The sequence below is a fragment of the Lissotriton vulgaris genome, chromosome 8 (genome assembly GCF_964263255.1).
Source record: "Lissotriton vulgaris chromosome 8, aLisVul1.2, whole genome shotgun sequence".
Taxonomy (NCBI): Eukaryota; Metazoa; Chordata; class Amphibia; order Caudata; family Salamandridae; genus Lissotriton; species Lissotriton vulgaris.
The window spans coordinates 220,555,243-220,576,398 of NC_141696.1; the positions used below are offsets into that span (position 1 = coordinate 220,555,243).

The 21,156-nt window shown below is 46.5% G+C and overlaps 1 protein-coding gene across 1 annotated transcript in view; it reads right to left on the reverse strand.

Moving 5' to 3' along the window:
• Positions 1-21,156, reverse strand: part of URB1 (URB1 ribosome biogenesis factor) — a 783,310-nt gene that overhangs the window by 142,757 nt on the left and 619,397 nt on the right. Inside the window, exon 31 of the mRNA XM_086933991.1 lies at positions 4,718-4,878. Within this exon, the coding sequence (XP_086790117.1) occupies positions 4,718-4,878 (161 nt within the window). The remainder of the gene's footprint in view (positions 1-4,717; positions 4,879-21,156) is intronic.

Here is a 21,156-nt window from a genome sequence, read left to right on the forward strand (position 1 = left end):
AGCTCACATGCCCCGAATCGAAGTTTTAGCTGTGTGTGTAATGGGAAGATATACCACCAGTAGTTGCAGCTAGCTAGTCATTCGAAACTTAACCTGTCCCAATCAGCAAACAGGAAATGAACAAATGAACTCAAACCGATCACTAACCAGAACAGTGAACAAAAATTTGGACCCTCATGAAAATGAAGAAAAATCATAAAAATGTAGTTGTTGGTTCCTTGAAAACCTGACACATATTTGGTGAAACAAACCCCACCCTTCTGAATTGTCAGACAGCCTTAAATTGTTTGCAATTACACACTATATGCACCTTATTCACACCACCACACCGTTATCAAAGTGATCTACCTGCACAACTAAACTAGGGAGCACAGTTGTGAAATGCATAGCTATGCATACTTTTACTGGCAAATGTATGCCCTGAAACCTCAGGAGCCAGGTATGTACCAGCAGAAATGGTTTGGTAATCTAGCAGGGGCCCCCTGGCACAACTCAGAGTAAGAATTGAGTTCATCCTCTGATGAACCAATAGTGAGAGGCAAGAAACATTTAAATGAAAAGTAAAATCCCAAAAGTGGTGTTATTTATAGTAACTCCAGTTATCATGATATAAGAGAGTGATGGTTCATACTAAGTCACGAATGGCTAAGGCCAATCTAAAACTTACACAGACAACTGGGGGAATCTTAAAAGTCCAAAAAAACTGTGCCTATAAAATTATTAGTGCTCCAATCTTCAAAGTTCAAGCAAGATCATCTTCCCTTTACGGGGCGGAACTTTGGGGACACGTTCCTTCTACTGATTTAACCTCTACAGAAAATAACTTTATTAGGCAAATTCTAACCTTGCCTAGAAGTACTCCATTAGTCCCACTTAGGCTAGACCTGAATATTAGGCCCATTGCCGATGTTATCGCCTCACGTCCCCTTCTCTATTGGAGGAGGCTGTGGAGCAACCCCGAACTGGAAAGTTACAAAAAGGAATTAAAGGTGGTGCTAGCCTCCCCAGGAGCAGGTAGAATTAAATGGCTACGTTTTGTTAGACAGTCTCTTGCTCAAATTGGATACGAAAGCTTATGGACAAACCCTGAGGCAACATCCTCAACTATTTCTAAGAAAACATTGTCCAGTGCTGTGAAGGACTTTAACCTCAGGAGGACCCTTCGTTCAGTTCCATCAACGAGCCTGACTGGTGCCTTCCTGAGCCATAAGTCCAAATACAGCTTTGAACAAGAAATAGACGTAATCCAACCTACTTTAGCGAAGAAGCTGCACTTACAGTTTAGATTTGGAACACTGCCCCTTTATTCTATGACTGACAGGTGGACGGGGGGTTCTGTACATCTATGCCCTGGCTGTAGAATTGAAAATGAAACCATCTTGCATGTTACTCTTTTCTGTCCAGCCTATTCACTCATACGAAGAAAGTGGATAATACAACTATGCAACAATTTGGGCATTAGGGACTATCTAGCCTTCTTTAGGATTTTGAAGTCTGACACTAATCCACTGATAGTGTCCGCTATAACTACGTTTTTGTTTTCTATGTGGTTTACCCGAAGTAAATTACTTATCTAACAAGGTCACCTATGTATTTATTTGCAGAGACTTGAGAATTAATTGGATCAACAATTGTTATCTTCATTTTTTAAACTTTTAAAATTATTAAAATTTTTATAGTCTTAACAAATTGTCTTCTCCCTTCTGATTTCATATGATGCATTTTAACACTTATAATTATCAATGAACTGTAGAACAATGAAAATGTATTTTTTATGTGCTTTGATGGTTAAAACGAACCGAAATAAAGTTTATTGAATGAATGAATGAACTAAGTCACTAGATATGTTCTTCACACGGGAGTGAAGCAACAATACTAGGTAATTTTACTTAACTCAGAGAACCTCCCTTCAAAAAGTACAAGTCTGTTCAGATGAGAAAATGACAGGATTAAGATTCCAAATCAAAATGTTTATCTCTTTATCTCGGTAACAGGGAGGTCAAGGCGTGACAGACATAGAAAAACGGTATTGGCATCACTACTGGCAGTAGTCAATCAATGGATACATTTGGGGAAGCAGGACCCACTGTTAAGAACAGAGAAACAGGCAGCAGTGGTAAGCAATGTGGAGATCTGCTATTCGTAGGCAAACTCCTAAAATCAACACTATGACCTACTAGTGGGTTGGATTAAAGTGATTTTGGCAAAGAGCAGGCAAGTTTAATGTATGGTTGGAAGAACAAGTTACTTACCTTCTGTAATGCCTTCTCTGCTAGAAACTCTCTCTAACTGCATATTCCTTACCGTAGAATATTCCCAGACGTCAGACAGGACCTGAAAACATTTCAAGCAGTACCTCTATGCACCAGTAGGTAGCGTGGTTTGGCTCTGCGTTAGCCACAACAGAAGCGCTGTGCACAGTGCCTATATACGCGCCACCCCAGAATGCTTACCTCAGTAACTTTTTGTGACCTTTGTATGCCAGAACCGCAGAGCCACGAAGGTTGCTTATGTATTGGTGCAAAGCACTAAGGACCTCATGAGAATGCCCTACATTGAGAAATCCGTTCGCAGAGTGGGTAAGATTGGTAAGGAATCTTCTTGTTCTGCTTCTTTTTGTGGGACTTACTCCAACCATGACGAGTCAGTGGTTCCGGAACCTTCCATAAGACGATCATCTTGATTGTCATTGGGTTGTCTGACATCAGGCATCGAGGACCTTCAGGGAGCATGGCTGCAACGCCTTCAGGTGCATTGCACTGCAGTTCTTGCAGGCCTTGACATCATGGTCCTGCTCCAAACACCTGTTACAGTCTGTTACAGACATCTGCCTTTGACAGACACCACATGGTTTGAAACCTACTGGTTTTTGAGGGAACATACCTAGAACACCAGGAGATATCTCAGAAAGGGTTTGACAAAATGTCTAGAAAAAGTTAATCAAAAAGTGACAAAGTAGCTCCATACAGATCTGCGCTGACTGGCGCAGAAAGATAAGAACTGATGTCAGCACGCAAAGCTGACTCCTATACAGGCACTGCGCACGTCAATTTTGGCGGGTACGACTTAGCCACCGTCTAGGTGGAGGCCAACAAAACCACCAACCAGAGCACACAGGTACTGCTCAAAATGTTTCTGGATGCAGTAGGATGTCTGGGGATCATTCCATGGTAAAGAATCTCCCGCTATCCCTGCGGTCCTCACTATAGGGGGAACTAAAAGTTGAAGAGTTACTAAAAGTGATGGAGAAAAAGAGACTGAGACATGGAGATTAAGATGGGAGTGAAATATTTTGCAGGGATCCAGAAACAATTTGATGTTCTCAGTTGTACAGCTTTACAAGCATCTGTAGTTAATCAGTTAAGGAGGGTAATTCAGGAAAATAACGAAAGAGTTCTATAGAACTCTCAACTAGAGAAGCAGAAGTATGATAGAAACGGACGACAAAGTCAAAATCTAAAATTCATGAGATTTTGAATTCCTCTTGTTAGACGATCTAGTTGTCTCTAATAAATGTATGTGAAAACACCCTATAACACTGCAGATGGCTTCGCAGGGAAGCCCTGATATTCACAAGATATGTGCTCATCATCACTAAACTAGGACTGGTACCTTTAAATCACTTTATAGAAGCAATCACAAATGCTTTACAGTTTTTATAATAGGTCTGATGAAGGACACAGATGTGGGCTGTGAAGTAAATATAATACATTCTGTGAGAGAGTGTCCTGTGTTAAGACATTCTGGCGTGAAGTGCTTTAGGAACTGATGCTCAGTGCATGGCTAAAGTTTTATATACCGTGGTTTGTGGATGAATGGGATATGATAAACTGACATATGTAAACTAGGAGATGGGAATACATTGAAAGGGGGACCAGTGGAACAAACCGAGTGCGACCCAGGAAATCTAACAAGAAAGATTGGGAGTGAGAGATTGCCAAAGTGAGAGATACTCTTGAGGGGGATGTTCGGATGAGACCTTAGGTCCAAGTGGAGAGGGAAGGAACTACGATCCACAGTCATTCTGAAACATATAGACAAATAATTGATAAGCTTCTATTGAATATCATGAACACATCACTGTTATGTGGTAGTATTCATCATTTTGGCAGCTCAATAATAACAATTATTTTATTTATCATTTTCAGAAAAGGTTCTGTCTTACTATTGAAATAAATCAAGAATAAATTATATAAAGAGAAATGTGCGGCCCCTGAAGTCAATTATTACTAGCACATTCTTTTCATAATCTCTGGAGAACATAACTACAGCAGGTAACTTCTCTGCCAATTCCTGCTACAACTTTTCCTTTCATCTTCCCTGCTTACCTCTGTAACTACACACCATCTTAACTACTTTACACTTAGCTTGTTAACTCAAAATTCTTTCCCACCCACATGGTTATCGACAGTTCTCTTATTTGCCACTGATAGTTTTAAGACATTGTTTGATATATGTATGTGCTAAATGCTTGGTAATTGTAATATGTCTTAGTTTTTTTAAAGGTTAAGTGCATTGGCCCTAACCTGGTAGAGCAAAGCCATTGAAAAATATAAAATAAGCAAATAAAAGTAAGATTATTTATAGAAAAAGAGATTAAGAAACATGCACTGTATAACTAGGTTTATGTTGAGAAGATGTGACAGATTGTTTTCAATACATTCACTCTGTAAATAAATGTTTTAGTTTAGGGCCACATCAGGCACTATCTGCATACCTGCCTCCTGTCGCGAAAACGAGGACCGTCCAAATGAGAGTGAAAAGATCCCAGCACGTAATAAGCGGCTGCTCGTATATTGAAGTCATAACTGCTCAGGGCAGCCACAGTTAAGCCCAATGCATTGACTTCCACAAACTTTCGGCAATCCATCAGATACTCTGTAACATTGAAGAGAAAAGAATAAGTAATTTCAACAATGTTTTAGAGCAGAGGAACAGAACAAAATATATTGATACACGCACAAAATTAAATTGAAAACAGAACACTTATTTACCACTAGAACATTCACCATCACTACCTGGCTTTTTGACTTCAAAACCTTGCACACACCACATTCCACAATCCCAAATGCAGTAACCTAAGCATGCTGCTTTGATTTGCTTGCAGGAGGGTCTGATTGTGAAAAAGACTTCATTCTTATGGATTCCAAAAGTATTTTCCCCTTATATTGGCAAATACATATATCACAATCAACTGTCTTTCGAAAGAAGAGTGGGGTAAGAAGAACTAGAATCTTCTCAAGACATAGCAAACCTCACTTGAGTGCAGTCCTGCTCTAGGTCAGTGGCCTCGGAGGGTGAAGAGAAGACTGAAAGTAACCCTTGAGCTCTCTTTGGGAATACATGAAGCTTTGCGGCCGAGGTGCATTTGACAGGCAAAAGCGGATATCTCTACCACAAAGGATAATGAGCCCTACATTCTTTCATACTTATACATTCTTTGGAACCTCTTTAAGAGAAAACAGTGACACTTGTTTGAGACAAAGCCTAAGAATATTTGTGACCTCCACTATGCATTAAAACAACCAAGGTTGGTGGGCAAAAAGCCTTCTAAAGTTTCATCAGCTGAAAGTTATTTAGGCTCCATTCCAGGCCTTCTTGTGCCGCTCCCGACAGGGAGCAATCGCATGCACATGAGTCTTGGTCCAATAGGAAATGCCAGGCCTCGCCCCCCCTCTGAATAGTAACAAGCAACCACAGGCTACTTTCAGCCTGGTTACACCTTGTCAGGGAGGTGCAATTTGGATCCTGCAGGACAACTAGCATAGGAATAGATCTCATACCATTTCCAAAGTGAAAATGGTGCAAAAAACGCAAGTTAGTTTGTACAAGGTTGTGGGTGTGACCACAGTCAAAGGCAATCTAACCTACAACACACACAGTTAATGCACTAGAAAGAACATTTACCTATCTCATATAATGTTACCTATCTCATATAATGTTACACCAAACTGGGATAATAAGAGCATTGACGAAAAGAGATCAGGTTTAAATCTGTTTTACTGCGTAAGCAACATAGCAACTGTCCACAGCAATCAACAGACTTAACCGAAGCACATGAAAACGGACAACATCCTGTCTGTCCTGCTGGAGCACTTGGTGAACAATAAGCAAACCCAGCCTCCAATGGACACCAAACAAAACACTCGTCCCTCTAAGCCCAGGCTGATGCAACTTTCAGGAACATAACATTCTTCTGCTGCTGTGTGCTGGAAATGAGGCCTCAGTGTCAGCCTTGTGGTAGCTACACTGCAGTTCATCCACAGATTAAAAAGTATGGGAACTGTTTCAAAGTAATCAGCGGAAAAGACATTTGTTTTTGCAATAACAGCTCAGTTGGTTAACGTGATCATTGCAAATGTCTGTGGGTGGAACCAGTCACAGAACTGAATTCTGGCTGGTGCACTGGGTAAATGTGTATTTCTATGGCTGAGATCCCATCCGGCGATTGAAAGAACTGTGAATATGCAAGTCATTATTAGGAATGGTATTACTCACAGTATAAGATAGGCTGCTGCACAATGTACAAAGAAACCAAGACTTAGATTTACTAACACTTATCAGATTTGCATCACAAAATTATATTGACGCAAATCCAGCGCCAAGTGTTATTTACTTTCCAACGCAAATAAGGATTTTTCTTGTAAAGTTGCCTAAAATGTAATACAAAATAGCGCTATGCACTATTTTGCATCAAGGCAGCTAGTATGGGTGGTACATTGGCATTCTCATGCAACCACCCATGGATTTTGTTACAAATCTCTATCTACTAACATTGGCAGATGGGTATTTGCACCAGAAACGTACACCTCTTTGAGCCAGGCAGAACAGTGGAGTGACTTTAAAAGGTTGCCACATTTTCCCAACTTTGCATGTGTGCTGCTCTGCATGGCACGCATACAAAGTGGGAAAAGTATTAAAGCGCAATGTTTGTAATGGAGGGGTCTCCAAGTTAAAAACCTATGCTTGACCTCACAGTATAAACACTTGCACTATGGGGGACTAAGGGTTGAGCATAGGGCAAGGCAGCCTAAAGTGTGTCAGCGCAGGGAGAGAGGAAAACAGTGCAGACGCTGTTCTGCTGTTTCTTTCCCCCAAACCTGTGCAGCAACATTGTCTGCTGTGCAAAAATTTGTAAAAGTTATTAAATCTTTCTTTAGTATTAAAATAAGTGTGTTAAAAATATCTTTTTTAGTAATATACAATCAGACTATACCTAGTGCAATTGCTTTCTTTATAAGCTTCCATTAGAAGGGCAGACTCCAGAACTGATATGAAACACCCTTGCATTACTTCCCAAACAAGAATAAATCTTTGTCACCAAGAAGCATCAAATGGCTCTATCAATTAAAGCCAGTTTTGCTGCTTAACCAAATGCACACATTTACATTTCTTTAAGGTGGGAGGTTCCATGCCAAGAAGGCTGGTTTTCTCTTTCTCTGGATACCTTTGGCTTGGTTTCACAAAACAGCGAGAAGCACCTGAAGGTTAGCATCATCTTGTCTTGCATGGTTGTTTTAAAACAAAAAATAGGGACACTGATATTGTAAACTTCTGCATAATTGGGAACATCGTTCCAAATAGAGCCGGCATACTACACCTACTGAGGTAATTCAAAAGCATTTACAGATAAAGGAGGCTTTGTTTTTTTGTGCCTCTGGTACCTCATAGTGTGCATACTTTATTTAGAGATCCCCACCAGCCTGGCCAGGATGTCATTGCTGTGGACACAGCAGCATCAGGGGCGTCCCTATAGACCCTGTAAGCTTGCTGAGCGGGCACCAATTTTAAAGCACCAACTCTGCAAACTTATTTGTATTGAGAAAATGAACTCTCAATGCAGGAGTTTGTTTTCTCCATACAAAACACAGGTAATGTAATGTAATGTAAATTAAACTTATATAGCACATACGGTCAACGCACGGGTATCCTGGCACTGAGACATACCCTGTTGTCAGTGTACATATAGACTACCTGCCGACAAGTAATACATAACTCGTATTACACCTCCCTCGGGAATAGCCAAGTTATCAAACTCATCCTGAATGGGAGCAAAGTCTGAATTTGTCTAATATTTAAGGGAGATCATTCCAATCGTGAGGCTGCTACGCCAAAAGCTCTGCCACCCATCCTAGTCTTCTTAAATCGCGTAGTAATCACCAAATTTGTGCTTGATGAGCGGAGGTTTCTTCTGGGAACATACCAAGTAATTTTTTTCCGACACACAGGGAGTTTCTCTCTGCATATAGAGGACATTCTTCATATTCCCTCTTTATATCCACCAAGCCTTGGGCAGAGAAAATCAGTGATGGTAGCCCCACCCTATATAAGGTGGTACGATCATCATTGTGACTTAGCAACCCCTTGGAAGATTAGCTGCCAGATCACATTTGTTCATCAACAGCGGTTCCACTAGAGTAAAGATCAGCCCTGTCTAGAACTACGCATAAGGAGTTAGACTAATGCATTTTAGTGCTGGTGTTCGCATCGCTGTACTACAATGCATTAGTCACACATTATAGGACCCCTGGAACCACCCCACAGCGTGGTGTGCATAAATTGGCTTGCTCTGCCTGTCACTGACATTTTCGTGTTGCTATTGGTGCCCAAATTCCTTTTTCAATTCATAGCATGTCTGTGTTATCACGGTGGGCCCAGCAACCCTGGTCTTCAGATCAAGCTTCTACGAGCCCGGCCTCAGAGTATTGGCTGGATTTCGTGTTGTCAGCAAACACAAGGAGATAATGGTCGGAGCCCTGAAACTTTTCAGACACTCATCCCGAGTCACAGATCTGGGCTGAATCCATCATCGTTCTTTAGCTCACTTTGCCACCTCAGTTCAGATCCAGCCATATGCAAATCAGTCTTGACCCTGTGCTTCACAGAACAGTCCAGTCCGAACTGCCAAGCCAGGTTTTCCCTGAACCGGAAACAAGTATCCTGAGACCGGTTTCAGGCTAACAGCACTCATCAGCCAGGCTAGGTTGAATCCAGTGGTAAAGTGAGCAAGGGACCCACGTCTGGGCATACCCTGACAACTTAGGGCAAACAAAGCAAACACAAGGAGATGATGGACGGAGAGCGGAAACTTTTCAGACACTCACCCCAGTCACAGATCATCTGCTTGTGTTTGCCATGTGGTCTCAGCAATACTGATGGTTGCCTAAAGCAAATGCTTCTGTGATCAGATTCCCAAAGTGCACTGTAAGGACAGATGTAGAATTTTCTTTAACATGTGGCTTGTGTCTTTCTTCTCCGGAATAGTATCTATCTAGCGGAGGTACACTAGTGCTTCCCGTGTTTACGCACAGACTAGCTGTGTCCTGCCTCTCCAAACAAGTGCAGTTTATCAGCAAAATGTTTGAGAATCCTTATTCTGCTGTCAAAATAAGTCTGGCTCTGTATAAAAGCAGCATTATTCCGATACTGTAAGAGAACACTACTTTGTGCACTACTTGTTCCAATGTTACAATACAGACTGGCAAACATGTTGTATGTCTGGTGTCTCTCGTACCCTGTTCAAGGATGTCCCTTTCACAACCCAGGCAAGGCTACTTGCTATAATTAATATAGACATCAGGAACAGCCATGCTAGAGAATATGTCATTGTTCCCCGGGCCAGCTCTCCCCTGCCACTCACACCACCCAGCAGGTTAACCTCATAACTTCGTTCTTTTCCACAGATTGCCTCTAGACCACGGTCTTTTTTCACCGCATGCCCTCTTAACTCTACTTGTTTTTCGAGATTCCCTCTTAACTTTGCTCTTCTTCCACAGATTCCTCTTCTAGCTTTTGCTTGTTTATCCACAGATTCCTTTCTTAACTTTACTCGTTTTTCCATAGATTCCCTCTAAACTCTGCTCTTCCTTCCATAGATTCCTCTGCTAACTTTGCTCGTTGTGCACAGATACCCTCTTAACTCTACTCTTCCTTCAACAGATTCTCTCTTAGCTTTGCTCTTTTTCCACAGATTCCCTAGTAGACTCTTCTTACCCATTCCTGCTTTCCCTCACTCCCTGGTCCTCCATCCCACAGCCTAAACCGCTCTTTTCTGGCTCAGCCCTTCCCTCCTTCTGCCTCCCTTTAACCCCACCCAGCGACCCGCACCCCCCCTTGATGGGTGACCTGTTTAAGGGAAGCCGCAGCGGGCACGCCACTGGGTTGTCTAAGGCAAGACTGTCTGCACCTGTCCGTGCAAGGACCATGCCCAGACCCCTGCTCCCACCTATGCAAACCTACACTCGCACCGAACTCCTAGCCATCAACCCCGGACAGAGTAACAGCAACTGCTACCTCGCATCCCGGAGAACAGCAGCAGGACCCTTTTCCTACCGCCACAGCCTTCTCCACTGCTACATCAAACCCACAGCCCCCGAACATCCGCTGCCCACCACCCTCACAGATCAGTTACACTGCCTACTAATCACCAGTCACTCTCTCCACAAGCACGCCAGCGAAATCTAGGATATCGCCTCCCTCACACCAGACATAGTCGTCCTCACTGAGACGTGGCTCAGCCAGGCATCCGCACCAGACATCACCATTGCCATACTACACGGATACAAAATCGACCGCACCAACAAGCAAGGTGGAGGAATAGCCATCATTCATAAAGTGAGCATCAACTGCACTACCACCATAGACACTGCAACCCCCATCATGGAGCATTTTATTTTCCAGATCAAAACCAACTGCAAAACCACCTTCAGAGGCACCCTCGCCTACAGCCCGCCCCGCCTTCTGCGAGGCCATCGGGGACATCACCCCTCTAGCCATTAACTTTAAAGACTTCCTCTTCCTAGGGGATCTCAACTGGGAGATGCCTCTGATACCAACACTGCTAACCTCCTAGAGATAATGGGCTCTCCTAATGAGTCACTGACCCCACCCACATCGCCAGACACACACTGGACCACATATTCTCACCTAGCAACAGGATCAGGTAAAGCCACGCCACCAAAGTGACCTTGACCGACCACTCACTCCACGTCTATATCTCCTCCATCCCCAGCCCAGCCCCGCCGCCCCCACCCCCCACAGGAGCATGAGGAAAGTAACAGGTAACCTCTGGACACTCACCATCTACTCCTCGCTGCCTCTACCCTCCTCCAATTCAGAGGAATCCACCAAAACTTCAACACCTGGATCACCAACTGCTCTGACCATTTTTTAATTTTTTATTTTATTCATCAATTTTGTCATAAACAACATTTTCACAAGAAATTCAGATATAAGAATGCAGACCCATCCATGCTTAAGCAAATACATATATCATGAAAACACCCCCCCTCCTCCCGCCCCCACCCCAAACCCCACCCAGGCGGTAAGATATAATTAAGTGCATCGCCCCCAGGTGGTGCAACAAGAGCGTTTACTGCACAGTGGTCAGTGTCATTCAGGAAGCCCCCCTACAGAGGTGGAGCAGCCTAACACTCAATCCCAGTAGTGATATATTTCTTGCCCATTGGTAATGTAGTAGAGTTCAATAATTCATTACAGCACATGAAACAATGTCATTTAAAATAAATCAGGATGAGCCATCAGACAGGCTGTAATGGGGCTCCAAAAGTCTTTAGGGCGGGAGGATTCCGGTAACTCTTCCTCATATGCTTGCAACTGATCTCTACAATAAACCAGGTCCTTAAGCCACTGTTTTATAGTAGGGGTAGCCCGCGATCCCCATCGCTGCGCCACCGCCCGCTTTGCAAACAAAGTGGAGATCGCCACAATCGTCAGCTAATCGTCCATTAGCTGACTTCAGGTGATTCACATAACCCAGGAGACACAACTCAGGCGTACAAGTTACGGACTCCAACACCATTTCCGACAAGATACGAGTCACTTCAGTCCAAAAAGCATACACCGACCCACATATCCATGCAGCATGATAAAAATCGGCATCCGCAGCACCACACCGCACACAATTTGCAGTTTCTCTCAGGCCATACTTATGAAGTTGCAAGGGCGAGTGATATACTTGGTGTAGGAATTTAAAATGGATAATCCTGAGGTTGCAGTTTGCAGTAAGGCAGCCCGTGAGCTGACAGCATGCCGTCCACACCTCCATCGAGATCGAACTGCCTATCGTGGTTTGCCAGCGTTGGCATGACGGGTGGGCCTCCAGCTCACGTTCCCGCTGGGAGGCGTTACAAAGCCTAGTAATAAGCCCCTTGCGACTCTCCCCCGTGAGCATCACCTGCAGCACATGAAGAGTTGTGGGCTCCACAGGGAAGTCCGGATATGCATCCCGAACGGCCTGGCGGATTCGGACGAACGTGAAGTTGAACATGAAATTGCGATCTACTCCATTGGGGATCCCCCATCCTGACAATGCCGCCGTCGCGAGCTCCCTCAGTTCGGCGGGCTCCCGTGCAGCCGACACCTCTGGGTGAGACGCAATGGGCAGAAGGTGTGCATATAAATACGGGAGCTGCACTCTAGCAACCAGGGCCCGCCACGCCCAGGACGTGCACAGAGGGGGGTTTACTTCCTCCCGGGGTCCACCCGAACCACCCGATAGAACCATAGCTTGCACCGGAATGGGAAGGACTGCATCCGATTCGATATCCACATGCGGTTAAAAGCGCTGTGGGAAATGCCAATAATGGGCAAAGTGTGCTTGTGCCCAGAGGTAATAAAGACGAAGATCCGGAGCCTCAAAGCCCCCCTGATCAAAAGGCTGTACCAGCAGATCCCATCGGGGTTGTATTCCCCCCAGAAAAAGGTCAGCAGTGCTGACTGCAGCGTTCAGTACAGAGCTATATTCAGTTTAATAGGGATATTATTGAAGAAGTACAGCATCTTAGGCCGAAAGACCATTTTTACCACAGCAATTCTATCTGCTAACGATAAAGGAAGATGTGACCATCGCTCTGCCTGCTCTGTAATGCGCGTAATGGAGCACCCATAGTTCTCTGTGATCACCACAGCTGGATCTCTATGGATCCACACCCCCAAATACTTCACGGGCTCAGAGGTCCAGGCCAACGGGAAGTCAAGTTCAATTTCTTTTGTGTGTACTGTTAATGGAAAGACCACAGATTCGGACCAATTAATGCCCAGGCCAGAGAACCTTTTGAATTGGACGTATTCCCTTAGGAGCGGTGATGGATATACAGACATAGAGCAACATATCATCCGCGTAAAGCGAAACAATCAGCGGTCGCTGTCTGAACCGTAATGCGGCGGTGGAAAATTTACAGGCCAGTGGCTCTAGTACCAGGTAGAAAAGCATGGGCGACAGGGGGCAACCCTGCCTCGTGCCCCTTTCTATAGAGAATAAAGACAAAACTTTGCCATTGACTCGCACTCTGGCGACCGGCTCATAATAGAGAACCCGAATCCACTGCACAAAGAAGGGGGGAAACCCCATCCTACTCAGAACCGTGAACATGTACGACCAATGCACAGAATCAAATGCCTTTGCTGCATCAAGCAGCATAGCAACGGCCTGAAAATCTGGTTTGAAATAATGCAGCATGGAAAAAAACGTGCAATGGTTATGCGTAGTGGACCGCTCAGTAACAAAGCCGGACTGATCTGGTAATATTAATAAGGATATCAAAGGCTGGAGCCTGGTGGCTATCATTTTCGCCAAGATTTTGGCATCTATGTAAATGATGAAGAGTGGTCTATAGAATCCCCACTGATTAGAGGGTTTGTCTGGCTTCAACAAGGTGACCAGCGGGGCCTCCCGAAGAGATGGTGGTAGAATCCCTCTATCATAGGCCTCCGTGTAAACCTCCAGCAACTGCGGAGCCAAAACCGAAGCGAATGCCTTATAAAATTCACTCGGCAAACCATCCGGCCCAGCAGCTTTACACGTCGGCAAGGCCATTATGGCTTCCTTCACATCCTCCTCACCAAAAGGCTGCACCAAGTACTCACAGTGGACCTTGGACAGCCACCCCCAACGCTATATCATCCAGATAATCATGAGTTTCCCCAGAAGAAGGGGATTCCCTGGCAGCATACAGATCCTTATAAAATGTCAGTACTACCTCGCAGAGGTCTTCCGTCGAATGACATGGTGTGCCAGTGTCATCCACGAGCTCATTAATGGGCTCCTGACTACGAGGCTCCGCTAGTTTCTGGGCAAGAGAACGGCCAGGCCGCCCACCCTCCTCAAAATACCGAGCTGTCCGACACCGAGAGCAATGCCGTAGCTCCTGATCTACAGTGTCATTATGTTCAGTGACTAGTTCTCGTATCTGTGCCAGCTTATCTGCAGTTGGATTAGCAGCATAGGCCCTCTCCAGGAGAGCTATGTCCACCGCCAACTTACGTATCCGGCGCCGGAGACCACGTAAAACCCCGGACTGCGCCCCTATGCAGGCCCCCCCTAATGGTGACCTTAAAGGCCTCCCAAAGGACCCCTGGACTGTCCACTGTGCCTTCGTTCTCTTTAAAATAATTCCTAATCGCCTCCGCAATAGTTTGCTTGAACACCGGGTCTTTAAGCTCCGACGGTTAGAGCCTCCACGCGAACTGTGGCGCCCTATATTCCGGCAGCACCATCTCCAGAAACAACGGGGAATGATCAGACAGATCGAGCCTCGTGAGAGACCCTCTCGACCAGATGACAAACCTCACCCGAGATCAACCAATAATCAATACGGGACTACGAGCCATGTACCAAAGACGCAAATGTACTCTCATAGGGATCCGGATTACGCAAGCGCCATATATCATGCACATGTCCAGCGTCCAGAAGACCCCACAGCACATCCAACGCCCTTTTTGGCCTGGCCTCACCAGATCCATGCCTGTCTTTGAAAGCATCCAGATATAAGTTAAAATCCCCTCCTCAAATGATTTCCGCCGGGGTAAATGTCAGTATCCTACGCCACACGTCCTGAAAAAACGCAGGGTCATCCATGTTAGGCCCATAGATATTCACCAAGAACACACTTTCTCCTCCCAATCTGCCATGCATTAGCACAAGCCGCCCATTATCCATTTCAGTTCTAAGTTCTGTGAAAGGGACCCCTTTATTCACTAATGTCAGCACCCCTCTCGCATACGAGGAATATGAGGAAGACGCTTTCACGCTGGCCCACCGCGCACCTACGGTCCTTGCTGATGCAGCAGTTAAATGTGTCTGCAGAAGTAAATCAACACTCACCCCCATGCGGTCTAACCCCGCAAACACCATTCTGATTCTCCGCGGCGTATTGAGGCCATGTACGTTCCATGTTTGGAACTTGATACAACTACCCATTAGCTGGTTGCAAGAAAGCTAGACATTGATTGACGGGTTCAGAGCAGAGTAACCACAAGCAGCAGCAAATACTGTACACCACCTTTTTGCACCTGGGAAAAAACAAACATTCCCCCATCCCCGGTCCCAACCCCACCAACCCCCCACCTACTTTAGCATCCCAACCATGCCAAATCCATCCCAACCCCCCATCCAACCGGCCCCTCCCCACAACATCAGAGAGCAATTTTTGGGGTACACCCATACAGGGGGGCACAGATGCGCAGTCCTCCCACAGAGGAGTTGACCGAGCGATTAACAGTCAAGCATCCCATCCAAACCTGGTAGACTAAAAGGATGCGGAAAGGATAAAAACAGCTCGCTAATAAGAAAAACACGTGAAAACTCAAAGGCCCCAAGTATAATGAGGCTAATGCATAGGGACGGAACAGAAGAAGTTGGAAGCCCCACAATACAAAAATTCACTGCCGGAAAACAGGAAGAGCAGCGCAATCAAACCTCCCACCCTGATCCAGAATAGAAACAAACCCATAGCCCATCTCTGACCGCTACCTAGATGAGTAGACCTTCTATAGGATGAGAATTCAGGAGCTCCCGAGCATTTAAGGTACATTACATCAGAAAAACACATATATATTCTAGCATAAACAGAGGGACCCAGAAATAAAAACTTCAGCACATCTTCAAGTGGAGCCATGAACACCCAGAACCCCCCTACTCCTCCTCATCTTGTGCCCCTGCAGAGTCTTGCTTTCTACGTTTCAGTTTCTTGGCATGATCCATTGCAGCCTTTGGAGAAGAAAAGATCTTTGGAGAAGAAAAGATCTTGTTATCAGCTGCAGCACCAATGCGAAGGCGGGCCGGATATAGCATGGCATATGGGACCCCTTCATTCCGCAGAAACGGCTTCACCGCGCCAAACTCCCTCCGCGCTGCCTGGACGGCAACCGTGAAATCCGGGAAGAAGGCAAGCGTATTTCCCTGATGTTTAATAGTTCCCTTTTCCCTCGCCAGGCGCAAAATTGCGTCCCGATCCCTGTAGTTCAGGATCCTAGCTATTACACGGCGGGGGGAAGCCCCCGGGACAGGTCGAGCAGCCAAAGACCGGTGGGCCAGTTCCACGGTAAACATATTAGATAGATGTTCCGTGCCAAAGATATCCGTTAGAAGGTGCTCTATATAGGTCTCCATCCTGCCCATACTGGTCGATTCCGGCAGCCCCGTAATGCGGATATTGTTGCGCCGGGACCGCGCCTCTAAGTCCTCGTTCTTCGCCTGGATGAGGGAGAGGACTTTCTTCATATACAATGTCTTATCTGTGACCGTACATAAGCCATCCTCTGTAGCCGAGACCCTCTGTTCCACCTCCCCCATGCGGGCGCTCTGCTTCTCAAGTTGGGTGGACATATGATCAAGCCGGTGATTAACAGCAGCCATGGCCCCTTCAATAGACTGCAAAGTTCTCTGCATGGCCACCAAAGTAGACTCCAACGGGGGGGGGGGTCCCGTCTGATGCAGCGTCCACCTCCGAGCCCGAGGCAGCCTTCTGCGGTGTCTTGGGGGCCCTCCGTGATTCAAAAGTGAGTCGGGCTGATTCTTCTCCGTCCGCCCCATGATTATAGGCCTTGCCGCAGTACCAATACAGGAGACAGCAGGGGCCAATGCAGACAGTTCTCAGGCCGCTCACAGGACCCCGCCTCACCTCACAGAGCCGGAGTGGGTCCCGCACGCAGCTCCACACGTGGCCCCAGAAATCACACCTGCAAGGATCTCTTAAAAAAAAAAAAAACAGACAGAGTAGTCCCCCATCCGCCAGAATTCCCCTCAGGCAGACCGCCAAAACGGGAGGGGACCAGAAGGCTAAATTTCTAAACTGGCAAACAACCCAGTCATTGGAGGCGTGTACTTAGTTCAGCACAGCAGGACCCTATGCGAAAAAAATTAAGGGCAGAAGCTCTGGCACATGCAGCACATTGCAAGCTCCCCACGGCAGCCCAATAAATCTGTTTCCCTCTGCTATATTTATCAATGTACGGTGGGCGAGCACACTTCAGGCCTGTTGACGCTATATCCAAAAATCCAGTAACACGGCAGGTCCGCAGGTCTCCTTCCTGACAACAGCGGGCACCCCCCAGTCGCCGATGGCAGCACTCCTGTCGCCCGCCGATGAGCCGTGCACGATGATATCAGGGGCTCCCTCCAAGTCTTGGGAGCCGCAGCGTGCAGGCCGCAACCGTCACAGCAGCCCCCAGGCCCCGCGCCAGGCGCAGCAAGCCGGGCACAGCCCCTAGCCAAGACCCGTCCCCACCGTCACAGCCCGAGCCTCAGGCAGGGCTGACCCCACTCACCACACAAAGCGGCGACGGGCGCTGGTGCCAGCAATCCAGACTTCTCACAGCCGCGGCGCTAGGCCTCAAAGGTTCCGCTGTCAGGCTCCGCCACCAATGCCGCCCTCCGCGGCTCTACGTGGACACCGCAAACTGCTTCAGGACGGGCGGGCTCCAATCTCACTACTCAGCACCAGCAGCCCCCAGAGGCTCATACAGCAGCTGCCTCCGACCCACAGTCCGCCACCACTCAGAAGGGGCCGTGCAAGGAAACTCACAGTTCACAGACAGCCCGTCTGACCAGCAGCCCACCAAGACTCGGCGTCCGCCATTTCCAGGCCCAGCAGCAATGCGGGAGAGGCGTCTCAGCTCTCAGCCTCAGGCAGGATTCTAAATGCCGCAAAGTTGCCCCATTCCATGCAGCAGGCAGTCAACTGTCGACACGAGGTTCCAGCAGTCGCCAGAGGTATGTGATGCAGTTGATATTAGGTAGATTTTTGCCTGGTCAGGCAGTGCGGCCATCTTGCTGTGCGCCCTCTAGCGACCCCCTGCTCTGACAAAGTTGCACCCTTCAAACCCCCCAAAACCCAAAGACATCTTAACAACTAGTTCACATATGAACTCAAAGCCTCAAAACGCAACTCCAAAAGCCTGAAAAGGATCTGGAGTACCAGCAAAGCACAATCTGACACAGAACAATTCAAACAAAAACACTAAACAACTACCACTCACAATTGAAGAACGCCAAGGATGCCCTCAAAACCCACCTGAAAGCCAGCTCCGCCCACAGCAAGGAGCTTTTCTACATCATCAAGTTCTCCAAACCCACAGCAACTGAGAAAGCCATCACCAACCTCCCAAAACTTCTGCGACTCCTCCGCAGAATTTTTCCACGACAAAATCGCAACCATATATTAACACTTTGAACCCCAACCACCCCTAGCCATCCTTCAACAACGACCACACCCTAACCACCATCACCACATGGGACCCACTCACACCCCTGCCCACCGCCACCATCATGGGTTTCATACACCCAGGATCCTCCAAAGATCCCTGTACCATGGCATGTTCAATAAGGGAATCAACGCCATAAGAAAGGAACTCACAACCATCAACACTTCCATCAATGCCACCAACTTCACAGGAACCTGGAAGAACACACAGGCCAATCCGCTCCTAAAAAAAACCTCTGCAGACCCAGCAGAACTCAAAATCTACCAGCCGATATCACTACACCCCTTCCCAGCCAATGTGCCAGAAAAAGCTATAAACATCCAACTAATCAACCACCTGGAAACCAACAAACCCCTGACTCCCTTTTGAACATTCATTAGTGGACAATGGTCATCAACGTGTTTAAAGTTTACAAGGTGTCCATGAATAGAGCCCTCTTTGAGTCGGCTGGACCCTACAGGCTCTGCTTCCAAACTCCTTGTTTCAAATTGGGGTCTGCGGGAGCAGCATTGTTGTCCGAAAAACATCCGATTTCGTCCTGAAACTCTTTGACTTTCAGTTCCTTGGGTGGCATGTCTCTCTTCCATACTTGAGGAACCACGCCCTCAGCGTCAATTTACTCACAACTGGTGAAAAAACGAAAGCTCTCCCTCCTGCTGGCAGTTCTGCAATTATTTGCCTGGGGCAGCCACACCACAGCACTACCTAGGGATGCCTTGTAATTCCTCTTTTGTTCTTGGGATGGAGGGGCCTTAAGTTTGCGGCAGTCGTTTTACTAGTATCAATTCCCCGCAGGAATCACAGTCGCAATGCCATCGATTACTGGCCCCAAAATCTGGACACTATGGGGTCAGGAAGGTAACAGGACTCTTCCTCAGGGTTTTCAGTAGGCTTCGGGTAACTACTCTCACTGCCATCCCTGGAGCACCACCTTTTTTGCGTCGCAGTGGCAGCTGGCCTCTTGATCCTTGCTGTTCCCTACTAAAGGGGAGGGGAGGCAATCCGGTCCAGTGAATTTCTTCCTGAAGAGGACCACAATATTCTACGACGGGGACTGGCTACCATGTGCTCAACAATGGTCACCTCAAGAGCACCCACGGAGGGTCCGATGGGACCAAGACCAGCCCTTGCCAAAAATCTTAAAACAAGTCCCCGGGTTACATGTTAAAATCAGATACTATTAGCTCCCTCTATCCTTCTTTTCTGTCTCTTTCCAACCTCTCTCTTTTAGCTTGCTACCAGAAACCCTCTTGTAAAGGGAGAGAGCTGCAAGGGTTGTTGACCACGAAAAAATGGGCTTCAATAGCTGCAGCCCCATGAGGAAGTGCCCGATGGAAGAAATAGCTGATCCGGCTCTGCACACGGGCCCAAAACAGGTCAATTCAAAATTGTCTGTAAAAGATTAAAGTGCGTTCATTCAAATTTTGGGAATAGAAAATACAAATCTGCACTTGCAAATTGGAAAGACAGCCCTGTATGTGGTGACACATAAATGTTAAGGGGTAGAGTAGTGACAGGAGAGGGAGAATGAGCCGAGTACAGATACACATTTTATGGCATCTTGGTTTTTCTGTTTCCAAACATCAAAGCATGCCCTGCACAGGTTATATCAATTATATTGAACCTCACTTGGTCGTCATCATTTTATCGCCCTGGAGGTGCTCTGTGACCTTAAAGAAGAAACCGATAGGGGTAAATACTCTAAAACTTCACAATTGTAGCTCAGTTGGATGTTTAACTTAACTTGCGATTTCAGAATTTTGAGATAAACACAAAGCTGATAATTTGTGCTCTTATTTTTGATTATTAAGCTGTGGTATCAGCACACAATGCGGGGTCAAGATTTTTGTGTCAACAGCCCAGTAGTATCCTAGTGCTTAATTTGAGTCGATAGTTTCTGTGGGCGAGACTTAATTGTGAACACCAGTGCTTGTGGCAGTCTGCCACAAGGTAGCGCTGTCTAAGATGACAACAACATTAGTCAATTATTAATTCAGTATACCTTAAAAATTGCTATTACCTGCCGCCCAAGCCTTCATTATAGCTTTTGGTCCTGAAAAAGTCCGAATTGTCACACTGGTAGTTGTGTGTTCGTTAGTTGTTGTGTTGTTAATATCCATGTCAGGGGCAAAGTGTGGTCCACCCTGCACTGGCCTCCGGACGAAAGCCCTGGCACTTTTTTTCTTTTTCACAAATTAAGCACCGGTACCGCCTGCTTTAGTCGTCCCCTGTTTAAGTGGGCGGTCCCAGACGCAGGAACCCATAATGAATGAATTTAAAGACCAGTGCAGCTGAAGCCAAAGCGCCATGAAGCTGGTACAACACATGATGCACACATCAAGAACACGTCTTCTAAATTACACAGGGAGGGCAGAAAGGGCACAGTAGGAACGCTGGGGCGGTTCGCTTACAGCGCCCATCACTGGCCCTCCGCTGCTCCGGGGCCTGCACACCTCCAAGGCTCTACTTGCAAAGTTAAATGCAATAAACCGCGGTCAACCACCCGGCACACATTCGACCTACCCGGTCCTTGAACAGGATTACTCTTACAAGTGATGAGCGACGGGGAATGCACGCACGGCAGCGGGCACAGGGACAAGGCCAGGCAATGATGTTTGAAGAACCTTGAGCGTAGCCGGACCACTGCTGTCT